The sequence below is a fragment of the Fundulus heteroclitus genome, unplaced genomic scaffold (assembly GCF_011125445.2).
Source record: "Fundulus heteroclitus isolate FHET01 unplaced genomic scaffold, MU-UCD_Fhet_4.1 scaffold_178, whole genome shotgun sequence".
In the NCBI taxonomy this organism is placed as follows: domain Eukaryota; kingdom Metazoa; phylum Chordata; class Actinopteri; order Cyprinodontiformes; family Fundulidae; genus Fundulus; species Fundulus heteroclitus.
Genome location: NW_023396590.1, coordinates 252,535 through 271,512, shown reverse-complemented (window position 1 = coordinate 271,512; position 18,978 = coordinate 252,535). Strand labels below are relative to the sequence as shown.

The 18,978-nt window shown below is 37.2% G+C and overlaps 3 protein-coding genes across 3 annotated transcripts in view; all 3 read left to right on the top strand.

The window, feature by feature from the left end:
- Positions 1 to 841: 841 nt before the first annotated feature.
- LOC110367387 (gamma-glutamylaminecyclotransferase C-like) overlaps positions 842 to 18,978 on the top strand; it is a 28,841-nt gene continuing 10,704 nt past the window's right edge. The window contains exon 1 of the mRNA XM_036129507.1: positions 842 to 865. The gene's annotated coding sequence lies outside the window, so the exon portion shown is untranslated. The remainder of the gene's footprint in view (positions 866 to 18,978) is intronic.
- On the top strand, positions 3,432 to 4,389 carry LOC118556017 (gamma-glutamylaminecyclotransferase C-like). The gene has a single exon (XM_036129508.1). The coding sequence runs from the start codon at positions 3,877 to 3,879 to the stop codon at positions 4,339 to 4,341; it is 465 nt and encodes a 154-aa protein (XP_035985401.1). The 5' UTR covers positions 3,432 to 3,876; the 3' UTR covers positions 4,342 to 4,389.
- LOC105921077 (gamma-glutamylaminecyclotransferase C) lies at positions 7,096 to 11,990 on the top strand. The gene is made up of 2 exons (XM_021313084.2): positions 7,096 to 7,377; positions 10,422 to 11,990. The coding sequence occupies exons 1-2, from the start codon at positions 7,177 to 7,179 to the stop codon at positions 10,908 to 10,910; spliced, it is 690 nt and encodes a 229-aa protein (XP_021168759.2). The 5' UTR covers positions 7,096 to 7,176; the 3' UTR covers positions 10,911 to 11,990.

The window sequence follows — 18,978 nt, the reverse complement described above, 5'->3', positions numbered from 1 at the left end:
CCTCCTTAAAACAGTTCAGTTATGATGGTTTAATCAGATAAGTTTATTTTAAGTGTGAGTAAATGAGATGGCGTTCTCTTTTGTTCCTCACCATAAATTCCAATTTTAATTAGATGTCACATAAGCATTAAGAATTTATTTCTTTTTCCAGTTTTAATTTCTAGGTGAAATTTCTTGATTATTTTTTTAGTATTGCTTCAATTGATATTAAATGCATATGTCCAAATTCTATTTAGTAGAAAATTTGTTTTAAAAATCTACGTTTTTTTCCCTAAACAATATTCTGAATCTTTCAAAGAAAGTTTACCACATAAGAATAAAAACACACAGAAACTTCAACAAATTTCTCAAGATCAAGATTTATTTTAGAATTACCACCAATAATTATTAAAAAAAAAATAAAAATCTAACTAAAAATTCACTTTAAATCCTCTTTCCACAGGCAGACTAACAATATTAAATCTCGCAAAGTGAGGGTAAAATTTCACTTTCACCTTCTTAAACAAACATTTTATAGCAAAACCTGATTGCTTAACTACATACAGTTTAACATTACAGCAAAATATGAATCAAATCAGGTGGTTAGGTACATTTTGTGGGTAAAATAAGGTAAATTTAGGCCACTTGATTTAAAGATATTGCTTCGTTTTGTACCAATGTTCACAATTATTAACAGGTACTGATATTAATGTATATGACTGGCTACAAAAAACGACGCAGCGTCTTTTCTAAGGGGGTGGGGTGGGGGGGTGATCATGGCGTCAGAGCTGACGCATTGGCTTCCGCTCACCGGTGTCGCTAGTGCGCATGTGTAAACACATCGCCTCTGATTGCCCAACTGAAAGCGCTCTTTACGTCCTGCAAGGTAAGACCTGTGCGCCGGGTTACTTTTAGTGGGATTTTCAACCGTAGGGACTTCGCGAAAATGAAGTTCTTGAATATATTAAATTACGCAGGCCGCGATGACGTCATTATAAAGCTGTTAAAGCAGGATTTGGCTGCTGACGTCAGCTTTATGGCTCATTAAACCGCAGCAGATCGCAGTGTTCTCCTTAGTCTCCTGTCGTCGCTGCTGCTGCTATTAGTTAATGTGAGGTCTGCACGTTGCAACAGGTCTGGTGTCATAGGGGAGAAAATCCAAAAATATCACGAGTAAAACTTTAATTTTTGATGTTGATCATACGGGCAGCTGCTCAGGGCAGCATTAGAAAAGGAGCGGCACACCCACCAATTTTAAAAAAAATGCAGTTTACCCGGCTGTTGCACCTTGAACACGTTTTCATTTTCTTGTATGGACGTGCAGTTAATGGAGGGGTGATTACTTCTTATCGTGATCCAGAGATTCTCCGCCACCTGAATCTAATGTCAGATTATTTCCATTCAGCTTTTACTTGTGTAGATCAGGGGTCTGCAACATGTGACTCTTTGGGCCTTCCTCAGTGACTCTTAATAACTTTGGCTACAAATTATATTTTTATTATGTTATTTAAATGCAATAATGATAATAAATGCAGGTTTTTGCAGTTTCTTTCTTGGAATAATTGCTTTTAATTTTCACAACTGAATGATACTAAAAGTCCCAGTAATATTTAATTTTAAATCAATATTTTTTCAGATTTTTTACATCATTATCCACAAATATCAACATCCCATCCATCCTCTTTTTTAAACTTCAAAACAGACATATAAGGGTGTTTCTTTAACAATGACAACATATTTCCTACAGTAGATCTTTATCAACAATTATAACCTGTCTATTTTGAAAAGGCCAGGCAACATTCAAAAAATGTCTGAATTTGTTTAATTCAAGTGGACTGTAGGCAAAATGGCTCTTTAGACTGTAAAGGTTGCAGACCCCTGGTCTAGATGGAGCAGTTTTTACAGCAGACTCCTTCCAATGTGGTCTTAAGTCAATAAAAAGGTTTTAAATAACTAAGTACTTTTACTAAGTAAAGACTTTAATACTCAAAAACTGTATTTCTTTTAGAATAGATGCGGCCCTTTTTATAAGAGCTGAACAGAAACCGTCATATCTCACGGTTTACTGCAGTGTCATTCTCTAGCTGGAACCCGTCTAATTATTGTATTTGCAGAACTGGACCCAGCCTCAAGCTGTCTCTGAACTCACAAAAGGAACTAATTTACCATTGTTTTATCTTTACAAATGGAGCTTGACACAATCTAATAACTTTAAGCCCCCTCGGTGTTTGAAATTCTCCCGTCTTTATTTAGAGGATGAACCCTGCAGACCTAAACAGATATAGTAGAGAGCCACATCAAAATCATCCGTTCCTGTTAGTCATTAAGTCTCACAAACAACTAAAGGAGCATTTAAGTTGTAAGAATATCTTTATAAAGGCTTTAATCTGCTTTTGTATATAGCCGCAGTACAGCTATCACCATCCTGCAAAGTAATAAAGGCTTTTATTCAGACGAGCCGCACTGGGCAGCAGTTCTTATGCCTCCTTCCAAGACTTTTGACACCATGGATTGTGAAATATCAAGAACAAGACTTATTACAGTGTTTCTGTAGTGGTGGGGGTCTTAAACTGATCCATTTATTAGTTAATTTGTCCTTTTTGTTATGAGTAATACAATCGTTACAGGCATTTGTTCAGTCAAGTGTAGTTTAATGTCCTCAAATAAGTTTATGTTGGATATCCTTTGTTGTTTAGGTTTTATGTTACATTATCCTCTTCAAGCTCCTTTCTCATGGGAAAGGGTAAGTTGAAAAGAAGCATTTGTAGACGTTGGGTAAAATAACTCTTTTAAAGCCTGCTGTATTACAATATAGTAAGGCGTTTAAGTTTGGTAACTTGGATGTGAAAGAACTCGATTCATATGCCGGAGCCGAAAAAAGCTGAAAAAAGTTGTTCAAATAAATTTTATCTTATTTTAACAACTGTATTACGCAAATTAAGTACAAGCTACAAAGTTAGTCATTGTAATTCATCTGAGTCTTACATTTAAATATTGATTATTTTGAAAACCCTTCATTTTACTTTTTGGACGTTGAAAATTATCCCTCTTAAGAACTCACTGCATCAAAGCAGAAGGAATTACATCTGGCAACCTTCCTAAATCCTAAAGTGTTCCACGGTGATGCCTACTTGAGGCACACTTATTTCATATATACCAGCCAGTGCAGCAAAAATGACAAAAGTTAAAGCAAATATTTTTATGCTAATGAGACTAGTGTTTATATAATTGCTTGTGTATCCCTAATTAACTCCAATAACCTTTTAAATTTGTCCTACACACTTAATCCAGGGCTTGATCCTGATTCTGTAATTTTCCCTCTGGGATTATTATTATTTATTTATTTATTTTTTCTCATTCTGATTCTTATTCTGATTCTGATCCGACAAGCCGTCACAATAAAATCATTTTTTGACTTAAAAAAAAGAGTTTTGAAATCGTGGATATTGTGTTGCAAAGAATAATTGATGTCGAGGGGATCATTGACTTAAATAAGCTCATACCAAAAGGCAGGGACATAGTTTAGTTTCTGTTTTGTGTTTTGCAGCAGCAGCAGCCATCTCTTCTGCATTATAATGAATCAAACTTTGGGTTTCCTGGTGGTGATACCCGATGTTTGCCCTAATTAAGGGAATTGGCAGCCCATTGAATCTCAGGCATTTACTGTAAGGCCCACCTTCTCAAAGTCACTCTGATTGCAGTTCAGCTGCAGCTCACCAACAACCTAACTTTAATGTGCATTAAATTAAAGTATTTATTGAGTGTTTTCAAGATTTCATATAATTACCTAATGCTCTTTAAACTGACCTGTTTAGTTGATCTGCTTTTGAACAAACAACAACTCTACTGATTTCTCCCATCCTTTAATCCCAGGTGCCTTCTTGTTCTTCTGTCCTCATGCATCGCGTCTTTGTTTACGGCTCCCTAAAGAGAGCGCAGCCAAACTACCCTTACATGACAGACAGCAATAATGGAAAGGCGGAGCTCCTCGCCACAGCTACAACCGTCCAGAAGTACCCACTGGTGATCGCTACTCAGTACAACCTCCCTTTCCTCCTTAACCTCCCAGGACAAGGCCACAGAGTCCATGGAGAGCTCTACAGAGTGGACGAAAAGATGCTGAAATACCTGGACTGGTTCGAGAAGGTCCCCACCATGTACCAGCGGACTGTAGTAGAGCTGGAAATCAACGAGTTGGCGGACGTGGCGGACAACGAACTATCAACTGGAAACATCACTGAGGCGTTTGTGTACAGCACCACCACCTACCAGCCGGACTGGCCCTCGCTGCCGGCGTACCAGAGCTACGACTCAAACGGAGACCATGGCTTGAAGTTTGTCCTGAGGGAGGACCGACACTAGGCCTCAGTGGAGTGATGACGATTTCTACCAGCATGGGAATAAAAACACGGTGAAAGAAGTGCTGAACACCTCAATATTTTTCTGAGATTTTTAATGAGGGTGTGATATATTAAAGAATTATTTTTGTTCTTTGACAATGTATTTTGGGAAAAACTGGTTAGTTTTAAACTAAGAGCAACATTTATGCTCATGCTCTGTTATTATGTTTTTCACACAAAACTGAGAACAACATGTGTTATTTTGCTATAACTTGTTTTAACTTGTGGTGGGAACCTATGACAATGTGTTGTGGGAAAGACTGATTCTGTATTCCTTATTTTGTTTGATTTGCTGTATTCTGAGCTGCAATGTTATTTTGCTTCACACACTGCTGAGATGCTGGGAACGGTTTTTGTTTTGGAAACATGTTTTGGAAACGGGACAAACAGATCAGCTGAGAGAGAGAACTTGCCACTCTCGCTCCCATCTGATACTTTGTTTATGGGTATAAAAAGGAGGGGACCGCCCTCAGTTGAAGTCTGCCGTGGGAGGACGCCTGGCCGCGTTGATGTCACTCTAACCGAACTTACCGACTTCCCAGTTCTGTGCCATGGTAAACGATGGAACATTACGCCTGTCTGAAAGCATGTTGCTTTAAGTGCTTGCTACTTTGCTATATTCTGTGGGGTAGCAGAAATAGTGTTTAAGAAGTGCTTGCTGTTTTGTGTTGCTATATTCTGTGGGGGAGCAGAAATAGTGTTTGTTAATGTTTGTTTGTTTGCTGTATTCTGTGGGGAATAATAAATATGGGCACTATTATCCTAACAGAAACAGTGATTGAGTCCTTATCTGTGTCTTGCCGATCTCTTCCGAATCTGAATAAAGATTTCATAAAACAGGGCGTTTAAAGAAAATGCTCCCCAGATGATGGCAACACTCCATTATAAACCACACATTAAATAAACCAAAAGGGCTTTTCCTTAAAGAATTCAGTACATTTATGTAAGTGTGATCATTGAGACATTCACGTTTTGTTACCAATAACCTGTTGGAGTAATTTGCTCTGATTTCTTTATGTGTGGATTACCATTGGGTTGTTCTGGTGTGGATGTCGTGTAAACGGCCCCTTTAGAAATACTTAAAACCAAGAAGAACATTGAAATGTCCAGTACTTGTTTTACTTGCCTGGTTTCACAAAGGGACTCTAAGGCTACGTTCACACTGCAGCCTGAAGTGACCCAGGCCACTTGGATATGTGGTCCTAATTCCGATACGTATCTGATCTTTTCAAATGCAATCTGTGTCTTTTCGGCCAGGTCGCATTCGTCCGACCTGTAGGTCATTGATACTTGACAAACGGCACTAATCTGCGTCCTACTATGCAGAAGCAGGAAGAAAAACGACACCCATGGCGAACAACAATGAGGAGAGCAGTCAATGAAGAGAAAGCTCCGGTTAGAAAAGAAATTAAAGAGCACAAAATTTGCCCCAGCATTATAATCCATGTTTACTTCTGCAAACACTGAGCAAGCTTGCTACATGTGATGTCAACGCATGCGGGACACTTAAGTTGTATGAATTCAGTTCACACAAGAGAGCACATACAAGTGGCATATATTTGGAAATGTGAACAACCACGCAAAAAAAATCAGATTTCATAAAAATCGGAATTGAGCATTAAGGCCTGCATAGTAAACGTAGCCTATGTTGCCTTTAAATCCAGAGAAAACTCATGATGTAGTCCAGCGGATTAAGACACAGTAACTATGAAGCTGATCACGTGTGTCAAGAATCCCTAAACATTTTTTTTTTAATTACTGAAAATCTCGTGCGAAGCAACAAACTCAAACTGTTGTATTTTTATGCTGGTGTAATCATTTTTCTACAGTACTGTGATGCCTCATTTTTTGTTTTTATTTTGCATAAAAGAAATCAGATTATCTCACATAGATTGCATTGACATTAATTTATTACAGTTTATTTAAAGTATTTTTTAAATGCAGAATCATAATTTGTGGAAATATACTTTAAAACATCATCAGTTTGTGAAATGAGTGACTGAAATAAAGGAACCTTTCAATAATATTCTAATTTATTGAACATGACTGTACTTTCTATGCTCCTGGAGTACTTTATTTAATCCAGTAGATGTCAGTAAAAGACCTTTGTTCACAGCTTAGATCAAGTAAACTCAAGTCAAATTAAATTTCAAAGCACACTTGACAAAGTTTAGGTTAAAAAGTTCTGATTCTGTCAGGATCTGTTGTTGCACATAGATTACGGGGAGCCTTTTTTCTCCTACTAGGTTAAAATGACGTCTGACCTGATGCTGGAGTCTTCTTCCCGCCATGGACATATATAGTGGACGACCTTGTCATGCCGTGCGGCCACCATCTTGGTGCGGTCACCGGCTCCACTCAGCGTAATGTGCTTAACGGGCACAGGCAGCATTCATTTAATCAGTTATAATTTGCTGAATGTTAAACTGGTTTTCACTTGTTTTTTTCTTTCTCCAAACTTTAGATGAAGTGTATTTTTATTGCTATAATCCCCTTTAGATTGATCAATTGCAGAAATTTGTGAGGGCAAACAAGTGAAGCTGACACTTTAACAGGGAGGAGAGAAGGAAAAAGGTAAACGAGACACACCTTTGCTGTAATCTTGGTAACACAAACATAACTTCTATTGGCGTTAGTGTTGTTTGAGAAATAAACCACCGAGACGCTTTAAACAACACGGGGAGGCCGGGGCTCGCTCCCGCTGCTCCGCGGGGACGCGCCCGATCAAGTTTTGGCAGGCAGGCCGTCACTTTGACGCAGCAACCATTGCGCTGTTTTTCACGAAGACTTCTCCAAGATGGCGGCCGTATTTTATACGCCGCGGCGGTCAATGCGGGGTATTTTCTTTATGTATGCCTATGCGTCCCAACTTTTTCTCACCGGAGTGCGCATGTGTGAGCAGACTCGACTCGAAGCTGGTGGTGTGACTGGAGCTGCGGCAGGAAAATGCAGCGAGGGAGCGCAGCTCGACGGAGCGCCGCACGTTATGACCACCAAGGTAAGGCCTCTGCTCCTGGTTACTTTTACTAGGAGTTTCAACTACTAGAGGCTTTGCGAAAAATAATAATCTTGAATATAATAAATTACGTCTTTATTCTGACTCTAATGGCAACTCTTAGAATAAGATTTGGCTGCTGACATCAGCTTTATGGCTCATTAACCGGTCAGAAAGACGCAGATCGCTGAGTTCTCCTCAATCAGCTATCGCCTCTGCTATGAAGCGACTATTTGAGACCTTAGTGAATGTATAATTAAAGGTCTGCGCTCAGTAATAACACAGCAACAACAAGAACATTCATTTGTAACGGTTTTGGTGTTCCTCAATATAGACCTCATATATGTAGACGCCCAGTGGCGGTTCTAGACCAAATTTAGCAGGGGGGCCAGGGTGGGGCCAGTGTTTTTTCACAGGGGCACAGAACAAAAGATTGGGGGAAAAAAAAAAAACTTAACATGTCAACATTTCATCGTTTAATATATTAAGTAAGCCAAAGAGCCAATTGTGGCTCTGGAACTGCAGGTTGCAGCCCCCTGATCTTTTATCAATACAGCGGGAACTTAACGTGAAACAGCTTAATTTTAATTTTTTTTTTTTTTAACATTTCTTTCTTAATTATTTTGTTATTTTATTATTGGGTAAAAACATAAACAAAAAAAATACAACTGATCCAGATGACCAGTCAGTCACGGTATCTTTGTCAGCATTTAATATTGTAAGAAATTTAATATCATGTTTTTAATACAGGGGCCATAAGGGGCCAGGAACAGTTCTACAGGGGCACAGGCCCCTGTTGGCCCCTGTCTAGAACCGCCCCTGTAGACGCCTCATTGGGCGCAGGTTTGTACGTCAACGTCACCGCCATATTGTATGTGGCAGAAAGTAGTGAACGTCTATGATCCCTGTGTATATGTTTTAAGTATACAGATAGAAAGATATAGATGGAGCTTACATATACTTGTAAAAACATATATAGAGATTAACTGATAGAGATTGGCAGCCAAATTGGCTTTTGATCGTTGGGCATATATAGATTTTGAAGTATTATAAATATATATATATATATATATATATATATATATATATATATATATATATATGTGTGTGTGTGTGTGTGTTATGAAAATAAAAATCAATTAGTTAAATCTAAAAATTGTGGTCTTTATTATTTCATAAAACCGTGTGAACCTTTTAAGATCCGGTATAGACACAGATTAGCAACAGATTTTTTGGGGGAGGATTAAAGAGATAAAATGACTAATATGAGAAAAAAAGTCATAGGAGAATAAAATTTAAAAAAAAAGACAAAAGTGGTAAAAAATATGGGAAAAACGTCATATTATGACAATTAAGGCGGGACATTTCCAGAATAGTCACAGTTTGCAGAACTATCTTAGTCCTGGAGTAATAGGGCCAGGTTAGATTCTTATAATTATTGTTATTCTTTACTAGAATAAAGTCAGGAGAATGAAGCCAACGGGATACGAAAATAAACTCATAATATTACAAAAATAAAAATATTACGAATATAAAGTATATTTTGTGATTAAAGTCCCTCTGATACTGTTTAAGTGACTGAGTAACTGCAGATTTGCCACATTTAACATGGCGGACGCTCTGACGCATCGCAGCATAGGCAGACCCCGCCCAACGAGGCGTCTACGTTTATGATGTCTATAGCGCCCCAATAGAGAAAAATGCGTAAATATCAGGAGTGTTTTGCGTAAAATGTGTTTTGGATTAACTTCCGGGTCAGCTGTCTTCTCGTTGTTGCTTTCGGAATAAGAAATGCTTCATTAATCAGTTCTGTCCAGATCAGAATTTAATGTCCTTGAATACATGTAAGTTTCATATCTTTATTGCTCAGAGATTTTGAATATAAAAGTTAGTTGTCATCTTCCAGCTCCTTTATCATAGAAAAGAGGGCTGAGTGGGGTTTGGGTTGAGAACAAGGATTTCAGAAGTTGGTTAAAGTGTATCTCAGAAAAAGTATTGTAAGAAAGCCCTAAACTTTGGCAACTCACATTTAAAAACACACAGTTATATTTTACTTACTTAAATTATTAGGCCAGCAATAGATGGGAATGATCTTTCTGATATAAGTCAGTGCATTAAGGCGGAGGAAATCACTTCTAGGCCAAGGTGTTCCACAGGAATTACTATCTGGACCACATTTATTTAATATATATACCAGCAATTCTGATTATGAAGTATCAATAACAATGATAATAGCAGTATTTATCTTTATTCCGATGTTGTAGCCCTCATCAAGCCATAACAGTACGCATAATAAATGTAGTGTTTTAGTAGCTTTGGAGATGAGGGTGTCAGGATTGGAGACCCGGCTCTGTGCTGTTGAAAAACCAACAAATAGCCACTCTTTTGCTAGCGCGGAGCCACAGAGATTAGCTTCACGTAGTGATCCCCCAACAGCACCCAAGCAGTAGGGTTACCAGGCTGGCTGGCTGGGTATAGCTGTAGATTCCAGCCCCCAGGTCACCACCAGCCCGTCTGCGTTTCCTAACAAATTTTCCCCACTCAGCGACACACCCGCTGAGAAGCCGACCCTGGTTATTGGCAGCTCCATAGTCAGAAACGTGGCATTAGAGACTCCAGGGACCATAGTCAAATGCCCGCCAGGGGCCAGATCGGGCAACATCGAATCCTACCTGCTAACTGCTGGCTAAGGATAAGCATAAATACAGTAAGATTGTAATTCACGCTGGCGGTAATGACACCCGGTCACGCCGATCAGAGGTCACTAAAGTTGGTGTCGCTTCGGTGTGTGAGTTTGCTAAAACAATGTCGGACTCCGTAATTTTCTCTTGTTCCCTGTCTGATCTGACCAGTGACGACATGTTTAGTCGCATGTCATCCATCAATCGCTGGTTGTCTAGGTGGTGTCCTGAAAACGTAAAAGTATTTATCAAGAGTGTTTTCTAGATTTTATATAATTATCTAATGCTCTTTAAACTGACCTGTTTAGTTGATTTGCTTTTGAACAAACAACAACTCTACTGATTTCTCCCATCCTTTATTTCCAGGTGCCGCCTTCTTCTTCTGCCCTCATGCATCGCGTCTTTGTTTACGGCTCCCTAAAGAGGGCGCAGCCAAACTACCCTCTCATGACAGACAGCAATAATGGAAAGGCGGAGCTCCTCGCCACAGCTACAACCGTCCAGAAGTACCCACTGGTGATCGCTACTCAGCACAACATCCCCTTCCTCCTTAACCTCCCGGGACAAGGCCACAGAGTCCACGGAGAGCTCTACAGAGTGGATGAAAAGATGCTGAAATACCTGGACTGGTTCGAGAACATCCCCACCATGTACCAGCGGACTGTAGTAGAGCTGGAAATCAATGAGCTGGAGGACGTGGTGGACGAGGAACTATCGCCTGGGAACATCACTGAGGCATCTGTGTACAGCACCACCACCTACCAGCCGGACTGGCCCTCGCTGCCGGCGTACCAGAGCTACGACTCCAACGGAGACCACGGCCTGAAGTTTGTACTGAGGAAGGACCGCCACTAGCCTCGATGTTAATGACTTCCACCTCTGTGCAAATGAGCACGCTGCCTTTAAACCCAGATAAACAGGACCAAGAGCTCCAGCAGACGGACCCAAACTAATCCTGAAGCTGAAAATGACTGAAAAAAAATCACTAATGCAACTGAGGAAGTTCTCCATTTATATTGATTTAAGACAGATTAAGCACTTTTCTACAGTTCTGTACACAGATCTTTGAGTCATACCTGTTCTTTGTTGTTGGCAGATTATCTTGCAAAGTTGTTTTGAGCATTTATTTGTCGATAAAACTCCTGCAGTGGATACATGAAGTAATCCTCATAAAGAGCCTCAATCTGTTCTAACAGATGGACATGAAGCTGAAAATGACTGAAAAAAAAAATCATTAATGCAACTGAGGAAGTTCTCCATTCATATTGATTTAAGACAGATTAAGCAATTTTCTACAGATCTGTACACAAGTCTTTGAGTCATACCTGTTTTTGTTGTTGATTCATATAAGTCAGGTTATCTTGCAAAGTTGTTTTGAGCATTTGTTTGTCGATAAAACTGACAGCGGATACATGAAGTGATCCTAATATTGCCTTAAATCCAGAAAAAAAGTGCCTCAATTATTCTAGCAGATGGACACAAATTATCCTGAAGCTGAAATTGCATAAAAATGTGACTAGTAATAGTGTTTTTAATGTTTTTCTGTGTGTTTTTAAACCAGATTACACACTTTTCTATAGTTCTGTACACAAGTCTTTCAGTCATACCGGACAAGCAGGTGAAACATAAACATTTCATTTTTTTGTGTGTGTGGAATATGTTGGGTTGGTCTGGTCTGGATTTCATGTCAATGGCCCCTTTAGAAATATTCAACCCAAGAATGATGGGCAGTACTTGTTTTAACTGCCTGGTTTCACAAAGTGACTCTATGTTGCCTTTAAATCCAAAGAAAACTCACAATGTAGTCCAGCACATAGAGACAGTAACCCTGAAGCTGAACACGTGTGTCAAGAATCCCAATGATGTGACTCATAAAATTGTATTTTCTTTAATTATTGAAACTCTCGTGTAAAGCAACAAACTGAATTTGTTGTTTTCCTGAACCATTTTTCAAGAAACAATCAACTGTAATATGTAAACTGTAAATGACGGGTGTAAAATTACACCTATGCACCAATATAGGACTCAAAGCTCAGACCCAAAATGTAAAAAAAAAAATTAACTTTGTTAAACAGGAAGGGGCTACTTTTTCAGGTTTAAGTAGCCTTATGGCTGAAACTTTGTTAGCATTATTTTTTAGGTGTGCACTGTTACCATTCTTTATATATATATATATATATATATATACATACATACATACTCCACTAAAAGATGATTGACTAATAAACCTTTCCTTGAGCTTTGGAAAATCTGAGCGCTTTGTTTAGTGTTTGATATTTCTGTTCAAATTAAATTGAATATTTGCTCCTTGAAGGTTAATAGTGATGCTATTTATGATTCCAGGTGTTCGTTAACAGCATCATTAGACAAAGATTTTTTCTTTCTGGTGGAAAAAGATGGGGGAAGAGTGTACGACCAAAGAGGAGGAAGGGAAGTTAACAGATTCATCAGTAAAGATCTTTCCAGCTTTCAATTTTTGCCCCCTTGTTAAAATCTGGACAATAACTTTGTGGGGGATTTTTCTACAGTGATCAAAATATTTTACCTCTAAAAACTGCACATTGGAAGGCAGAGAAACCAATGGACAGAGGGACAGACAGGAGGATTGATGAATCAATGGATCAATTTGTGTTGTATGACAATAGTAAATGGTTAAACTTATATACTCCATACTGACCAGTCATATTTAACACCAGTCAAACTAGCAACTTTTCAACTACAAGACCACTATTATTCCCATGGATGGATGGATGAATACCAAAGGTTTCACTAAATTTTGTAATTGTTATTTAGTAGACTAACTGGACGCCAGTTGTCAATGAGTACAGATCCTTTTATGGTTTGGGAATAAGAGTGATGAGTCCTTGAGTTAAGGTTGGAGGGTCCCCTTAAAAATACTTTCATTATAAACTGCCAATAGGAATGGAGCAAGATCTTCGGCGAATGATTTATAAAACTCAGACAGCAAACCATCCAGGTGATTTATTGTTCTTCAGGCACTTAATTGAATCTAATATCTAATATTTCTTTTAATGTAATAGGACGATCGCAAAATTCCCGGTCATCAGGAGTGACTTGCTTTATGTCTATCAATGAATTTAGAAACTTATTAGCATTATGCTCACAATATTTGGAGCTGTATAAATCTTTATAAAAGTTATAGCAGAACTTAGCAATGTTGGTTACGTCATTACATACAACATTATCTATAAGAAGTTTGTGAATTGTATTAGTAGCAATTGGGGATTTTTCCAGTCTAAAAAAATATGCAGAGTTTTGCTCCCCTTCCTCTATCCACTGCCTTCTAGATCTAACATAAGCACCGTCAGCCTTAGGATTATCTAATTCATCTAATTTGTTCTGGTTTTCTGATAATTCCACTTTTTCTGCAGAAGACAATTTATTAGGTGAAACAGAAGACAGAGCTGCTATCTATGAAATAACTTTTACTTCATCAGATCGCTTTTGCTTTGAAAGATCGCTGCAATATTTCCTAAAGAATTTACCAAATTCGAGTTTCAAAAGTTCCCATTTTTTGGCATACATTTTGTCAGCCTTAGCCTCATTCCAGAATTTTAATATCAAGCATTTGGAAATTTGGCCAGCCAAAATAGAATTTTGTTTTCTACCTCACTTAACAAGTCTTTATTTTTATGTAGTAGCCATGTAAATTAATGGTTATACAATTAAGGTCATAAATATTGAGAACTTGACAAATATAATGACCTTTCCTGTCATTGAGTGTAAAATAGTACCTGTAAATCGGTTTTTGAACGTGCAAACCCCAGCTGAATTTGAAAAAAACATAATTACCCCATTGGGACCTCCAAAACTGCGTGTCGTTAGAAAGAGTGTGAGTTTCTTGAAAAAAAATCCGTGTGACATTGCTTATCGAACAAAAAAAATAAATAAGATTATGCAAAGTCTCCTTACCCTGCTGGGTGAAAACGACATCACACCTGACGTTGGCGTTTTCTTCCTGTGTATGAGCAGCAAGGAGTTAACTGAACCAGAGGACTGCTGATGGCAGTCGCATAAACACTAAATATTAAGGTAGCAAGGGCTAAAACTACTTTTCAAAATAAAAGCAATATGTTTGTGGTTTATCGACCTAGTTTATTTTTTATTTTATTTTTTTACACATATTTACTTTAGTTACATGAAATACTTTTTAACTGCTTTATGTAATTTATTTTCTATTATTCTGGTCTGATGGTGAACATGGAAATATATATTTTGGTCACACTCTTTTGCCTCAATAACTACAAATACAATTTTTTTTATTTTGCAGCTGGAGGGGGGGGGGTGATTTAAAGAGTGTGACGACAATACATATTTCCATAATTACCACTAGACCTGATTAATAAAGAATATTACATTAATTAGTAAAAAAAAAACTATTTTAACTAACTGAAGTAATTATGTGTAAAAATTAAAAATAAACTTGGTCGACACGCCCAAAACATATCGCTTTTATTTTGAAATGTAGAGTCAGCTGTTCCTGGCTTGACTGCATGGCTTGTTCAAGTGGTGGCTCTTATGAAAGAGGGAAATGTTATGGCTGTGACTGAGGAGGAGAAGGCAAACATGTTGGTTCAAAATTTTGTTAAAGTTCCTAGTAGTAATAATTTAAGTATAGAAGAGAAACGTAGAAGAGTTTGTACAATTAATGAAAATGTTAATTTATTAGAAGGAAATATAGGATATAATGATTTATTAAATGGTCCTTTTTCTTTATTTGAGTTAAATAATGCTTTAAGGAAATCAAAAAATTCATCTCCAGGGAAAGATAATATTACTTATATTATGGTTAGTAAGTTTAGTAATGAATCTAAAAAGATGTTGTTAGAATTTTATAATAAGATATGGGAAGTAGGTTTTTTACCTAAGGCATGGAAAGAAGCAATTGTAGTTCCAATCCTAAAGCCAGGTAAAGAGAGGTCAAATCCAGCTAGTTACAGGCCTATTGCTTTAACTTCACACATATGTAAAATAATGGAGAGAATGATAAAGGAAAGATTAAGTTATTTCATAGAGAAGAGGGGATTCTTAACATTTCAAAGTGGATTTAGAAAAGGTAGAAGTACTATGGACCCTATTCTATGTTTAGAGCATGAAATTAGAAAAGGACAAGTTAATAGGGAGAGTGTGGTGGCTGTTTTCTTTGATATAGAGAAAGCCTATGACATGATGTGGAAAGAGGGTTTATTAATTAAATTGAAAAAAATGGGAATTAGTGGATCAATGTTTTATTGGATAAAAGATTTTTTACAAAATAGATCAATACAAGTGAGAGTAGGACAACATTTGTCAGAAAAGTTTCTTGTTGAAAATGGTACACCACAGGGAAGTATAGTGAGTCCTTTGTTTTTTTCTATTATGATTAATGATATGTTTGACAATTTGGAGAGTGGAATGGGGTTTTCTTTATTTGCTGATGACGGAGCAATTTGGAAGAGGGGGAAAAATTTAAATTTCATTGTTAAAAAGATACAAGAAGCAATTAATAATATAGAAGATTGGTCTTTTAAATGGGGATTTAAAATTTCTATTGACAAAACAAAGACTTTATTTTTTACAAGGAAGAAAGTATCTGAAAATTTAAAATTACAAATATATAATCATGAATTAGAGAGGGTAAAGGAATTTAAGTTTTTGGGTTTATGGTTGGATGAAAAGCTTAGTTGGAAAATTCATATTCAAAAAGTTGTGGATAAGTGTAAGAGAGTTTTAAATGTAATGAGGTGTTTGGTGGGGAGTGAGTGGGGTGCTGAGAGAAAAGCATTGAAAGCAATATATACTGGTTTAATAAGGTCGGTATTTGATTATGGAAGTATAGCTTTAGAATCAGCATCAGAAACACTACTCAAAAAATTAGATAATATTCAGTATCAAGCCTTGAGGTTATGTACAGGAGCTATAAGAACAACTCCAACTGTAATGATTTTGCAGGAGAGGAGAACCCGGTATTCAGCCAGACACTTAGGTAAAGTTTAACAGGATTTATTTTAAGTGATGAGGGGGTGGGTCCGGCAGACAAAAAACAATCCAAGCTGGGTACAGAGCAGAACATCCAAGTATAAAACCAAAAAACTAACAGGAACTGGGCATGCTCAAAAAAAGCAAACAGGTCAGAAACAAAGAATGCAAAAATGCTGGAGAACTCTTACCACAGGAGACGTGACATGAAAACATGGGGAAATGAGACGAGACATTCTGGCAGGGAGCAGAGAACTGAGGCAGGTATAAATAGGCAGGAGAACAAAGGAGAGAGGGAGAGCTAATTAAACAGAACAGGTGGAAGTAATCAGAAGAAGAAGTGGCTGAAAGACTGACAGGACAAGTGGCAGGAAACGGGATAGAACTGAACTAGACAAAATACTTAACTAAAGTAACCATACAAACTAATCCAAGACAGGAAGGCTCACTTAAACCAAAATAATTAACATATACCAGAACAGAACATTACACCAACGTCAGCTTTACTGGTAGAAATGGGAGAGTTACCACTTCATCTTAGAAGACTACAGTTAAAGATTTCTTATTGGTGTCAATTAAAGGGACATAAGGGAAATCATCCATGTCAAAAAAAAATTAAATCCTAGTTGGAAAAAAGGAAAAAATAATTTAAAATCTTTTGGTTGGGATATTGAAAATATTATAAAAGAATTTGATATAGATTATATAAATATTAGCCAAACAGTCCCTCTTTCACCAGTTCATCCATCTTTATTTTCTAATAGTATTGTTGATTTAACCTTGTTGAAGGAAAGGGAAAAAGGAAACTATTTAGATTTTAGTTCAATACAATCATATTTAGACAATAACTATTATGGATATATTCAAGTTTTTACAGATGCTTCAAAAAACTCAAATAACAATAATGGGGTGTCATTCATTGTTCCAGAATTTAATATTAAGAAATGTAAAAGAATTTCTGATGGAGTATCAGTTTATACAGGAGAGATGATGGGAATCATTGTAGCTTTAGAATGGATTGAGGAAGTTCGTCCTTTGAGAAGCATAATTTGTTCAGATTCAAGTTCATCATTATATTCAATAAAAAATAATCATTCTACTAGTAGATCAGACCTTTTATTAGAGATTCAGTTATTAAGGTATAGAATTCAGGCAATGGGTTTAGTAGTTATTTTTACATGGATACCATCCCATATAGGAATAAAAGGAAATGAGTTAGCAGACAAATGTGCAAAAAAAGCTACAAAAAATATTAATATTGATATAGTGGTAACATTTAGTAAGGAAGAAATTAAATCTATTATTAAACAAAAGGTTAATGGAAAGATGGCAGACCCTGTGGGAAGAAGATAGAACCGGAAAATGGCTTTATAGTATTCAAAGGAAAGTTGGTGCAATGAGGATAACAGGAAGGAATAGAAAAGAGGAAACAATTATATCTAGATTACGTTTCGGACATACAGGGTTAAATGGAAATCTATTTAAAATGAGAAAACATCCAGCAGGAGTTTGTGACTTTTGTTATCAAGAGGAGACGGTGGAGCATGTTTTGTTGGTTTGTTATAAATATTCTATGGAGAGAAGAGAATTATTACGTCAATTACAAGAAAATAAATTACAGTTAAATTTAAAAGATATTTTGGGAAAAATGTCTAATTCTGAGTATTTTGGTTATTTGATAAGCTACCTTAAGAAAACAAAATTGATAGAAAGGATATAAGTATATTTATGTAATTATTATTATCATTATATTTATATTTATTTATTTATCTAGTTATTTATTTTTTGTGGGAGAATATATATACATAGCATCCCGATCCACACTCCACTCTAGTAGATGGCGGTAATGCACATCATTAAGTTGCTTGCCAACCGCCATAAAACAAGAAGAAGAAAAAGAAGAACAAGAACTTAAAAGGAGGCTGAGAGGAACAAGGAAGCAGGAGGAAAAAAAACATTTAATTTGTTTTATTTTGGGAGGTTGGTTTAATTTATTTTAGGTAGTATAAGTCATTCTGATCCACACTCCAAACCAGTTGGTGGCGGTAATGCACCGTTTCGTTGCGTGCCAACCGCCAGAAAAAACCATAAAGAAAGAAGAAGAAGAAGAAGAAGAAGAAGATTAACTTCTTTTTCTCATGGCTGGCTCTGGGCGGAGTCCTGTGCGCCGCGTTACTTCAAATAGACGGGGAGGATTTTCTGGACCACAGAGAAGATCGAGTTGGGCTGAAGGAACGGAAGACACGGTGAGTAGCCTCTGTCTGCTGTGTTTTACTGTTTTATCTGTTAGTTGTTTAATGTTCACCTACAGCTGACAGGGGGCATGAATAGTTTTTCAAAATTCTATTATTTATCTGAAAATCATTTAATGCTCGAGTTAAGAAAACCTTTCCATATTCATATATAAGCAGGGTTGATACTGTTTAAATAGGTGGATTTATTAGAAAAACAAAGCCCTGCGACAGACCTGTCCTGGCAGCGCAGAGACCTGCCCAGGTATACTACCCCACGGCCGCATCTCACCCATCGACTGCTGGAGACAGACACCAGAACCCCTCACCACCCCACAGGGATAGACGTGTTTGAAAAATTATGGATGAAAACAAAACGAGCTTCTGTGTTCTGACATCTAGAGAACATGTTTCCGAACAAGAAACAATGATATAAATTAATTTATAGTTTTTATTGAGACTAAAGCACACGGGGGAGCTTTAAAGGAGGGAGTTTGTGCCGTGAGGGAGAATCTGGACCTGGTCTTTTAAAGCGAAATGAGACTAGAATAGTTAGGCATCATGTGTGCTTCTGTAACTATTTCCTTTAAGCGCTCTGTAGTGATCGGGTCTATCCACTAGTCGTCACAAGGCGTGATCTGTTGATAGATGGTAGATTTTAAGGACTCTTTGTTCGACAAAGTCCTTAAATTATGCACAGGTAATGTAGGAGA

What these genes read in the sequence shown, in the direction of transcription:
- LOC118556017 (XM_036129508.1), top strand. Translation starts at nt 3,877, where the DNA reads ATGCATCGCGTCTTTGTTTACGGCTCCCTAAAGAGAGCGCAGCCAAAC.
- LOC105921077 (XM_021313084.2), top strand. Translation starts at nt 7,177, where the DNA reads ATGGCGGCCGTATTTTATACGCCGCGGCGGTCAATGCGGGGTATTTTC. An exon ending in CGCACGTTATGACCACCAAG is followed by an intron (nt 7,378 to 10,421) that starts GTAAGGCCTCTG and finishes CTTTATTTCCAG; the next exon opens with GTGCCGCCTTCTTCTTCTGC.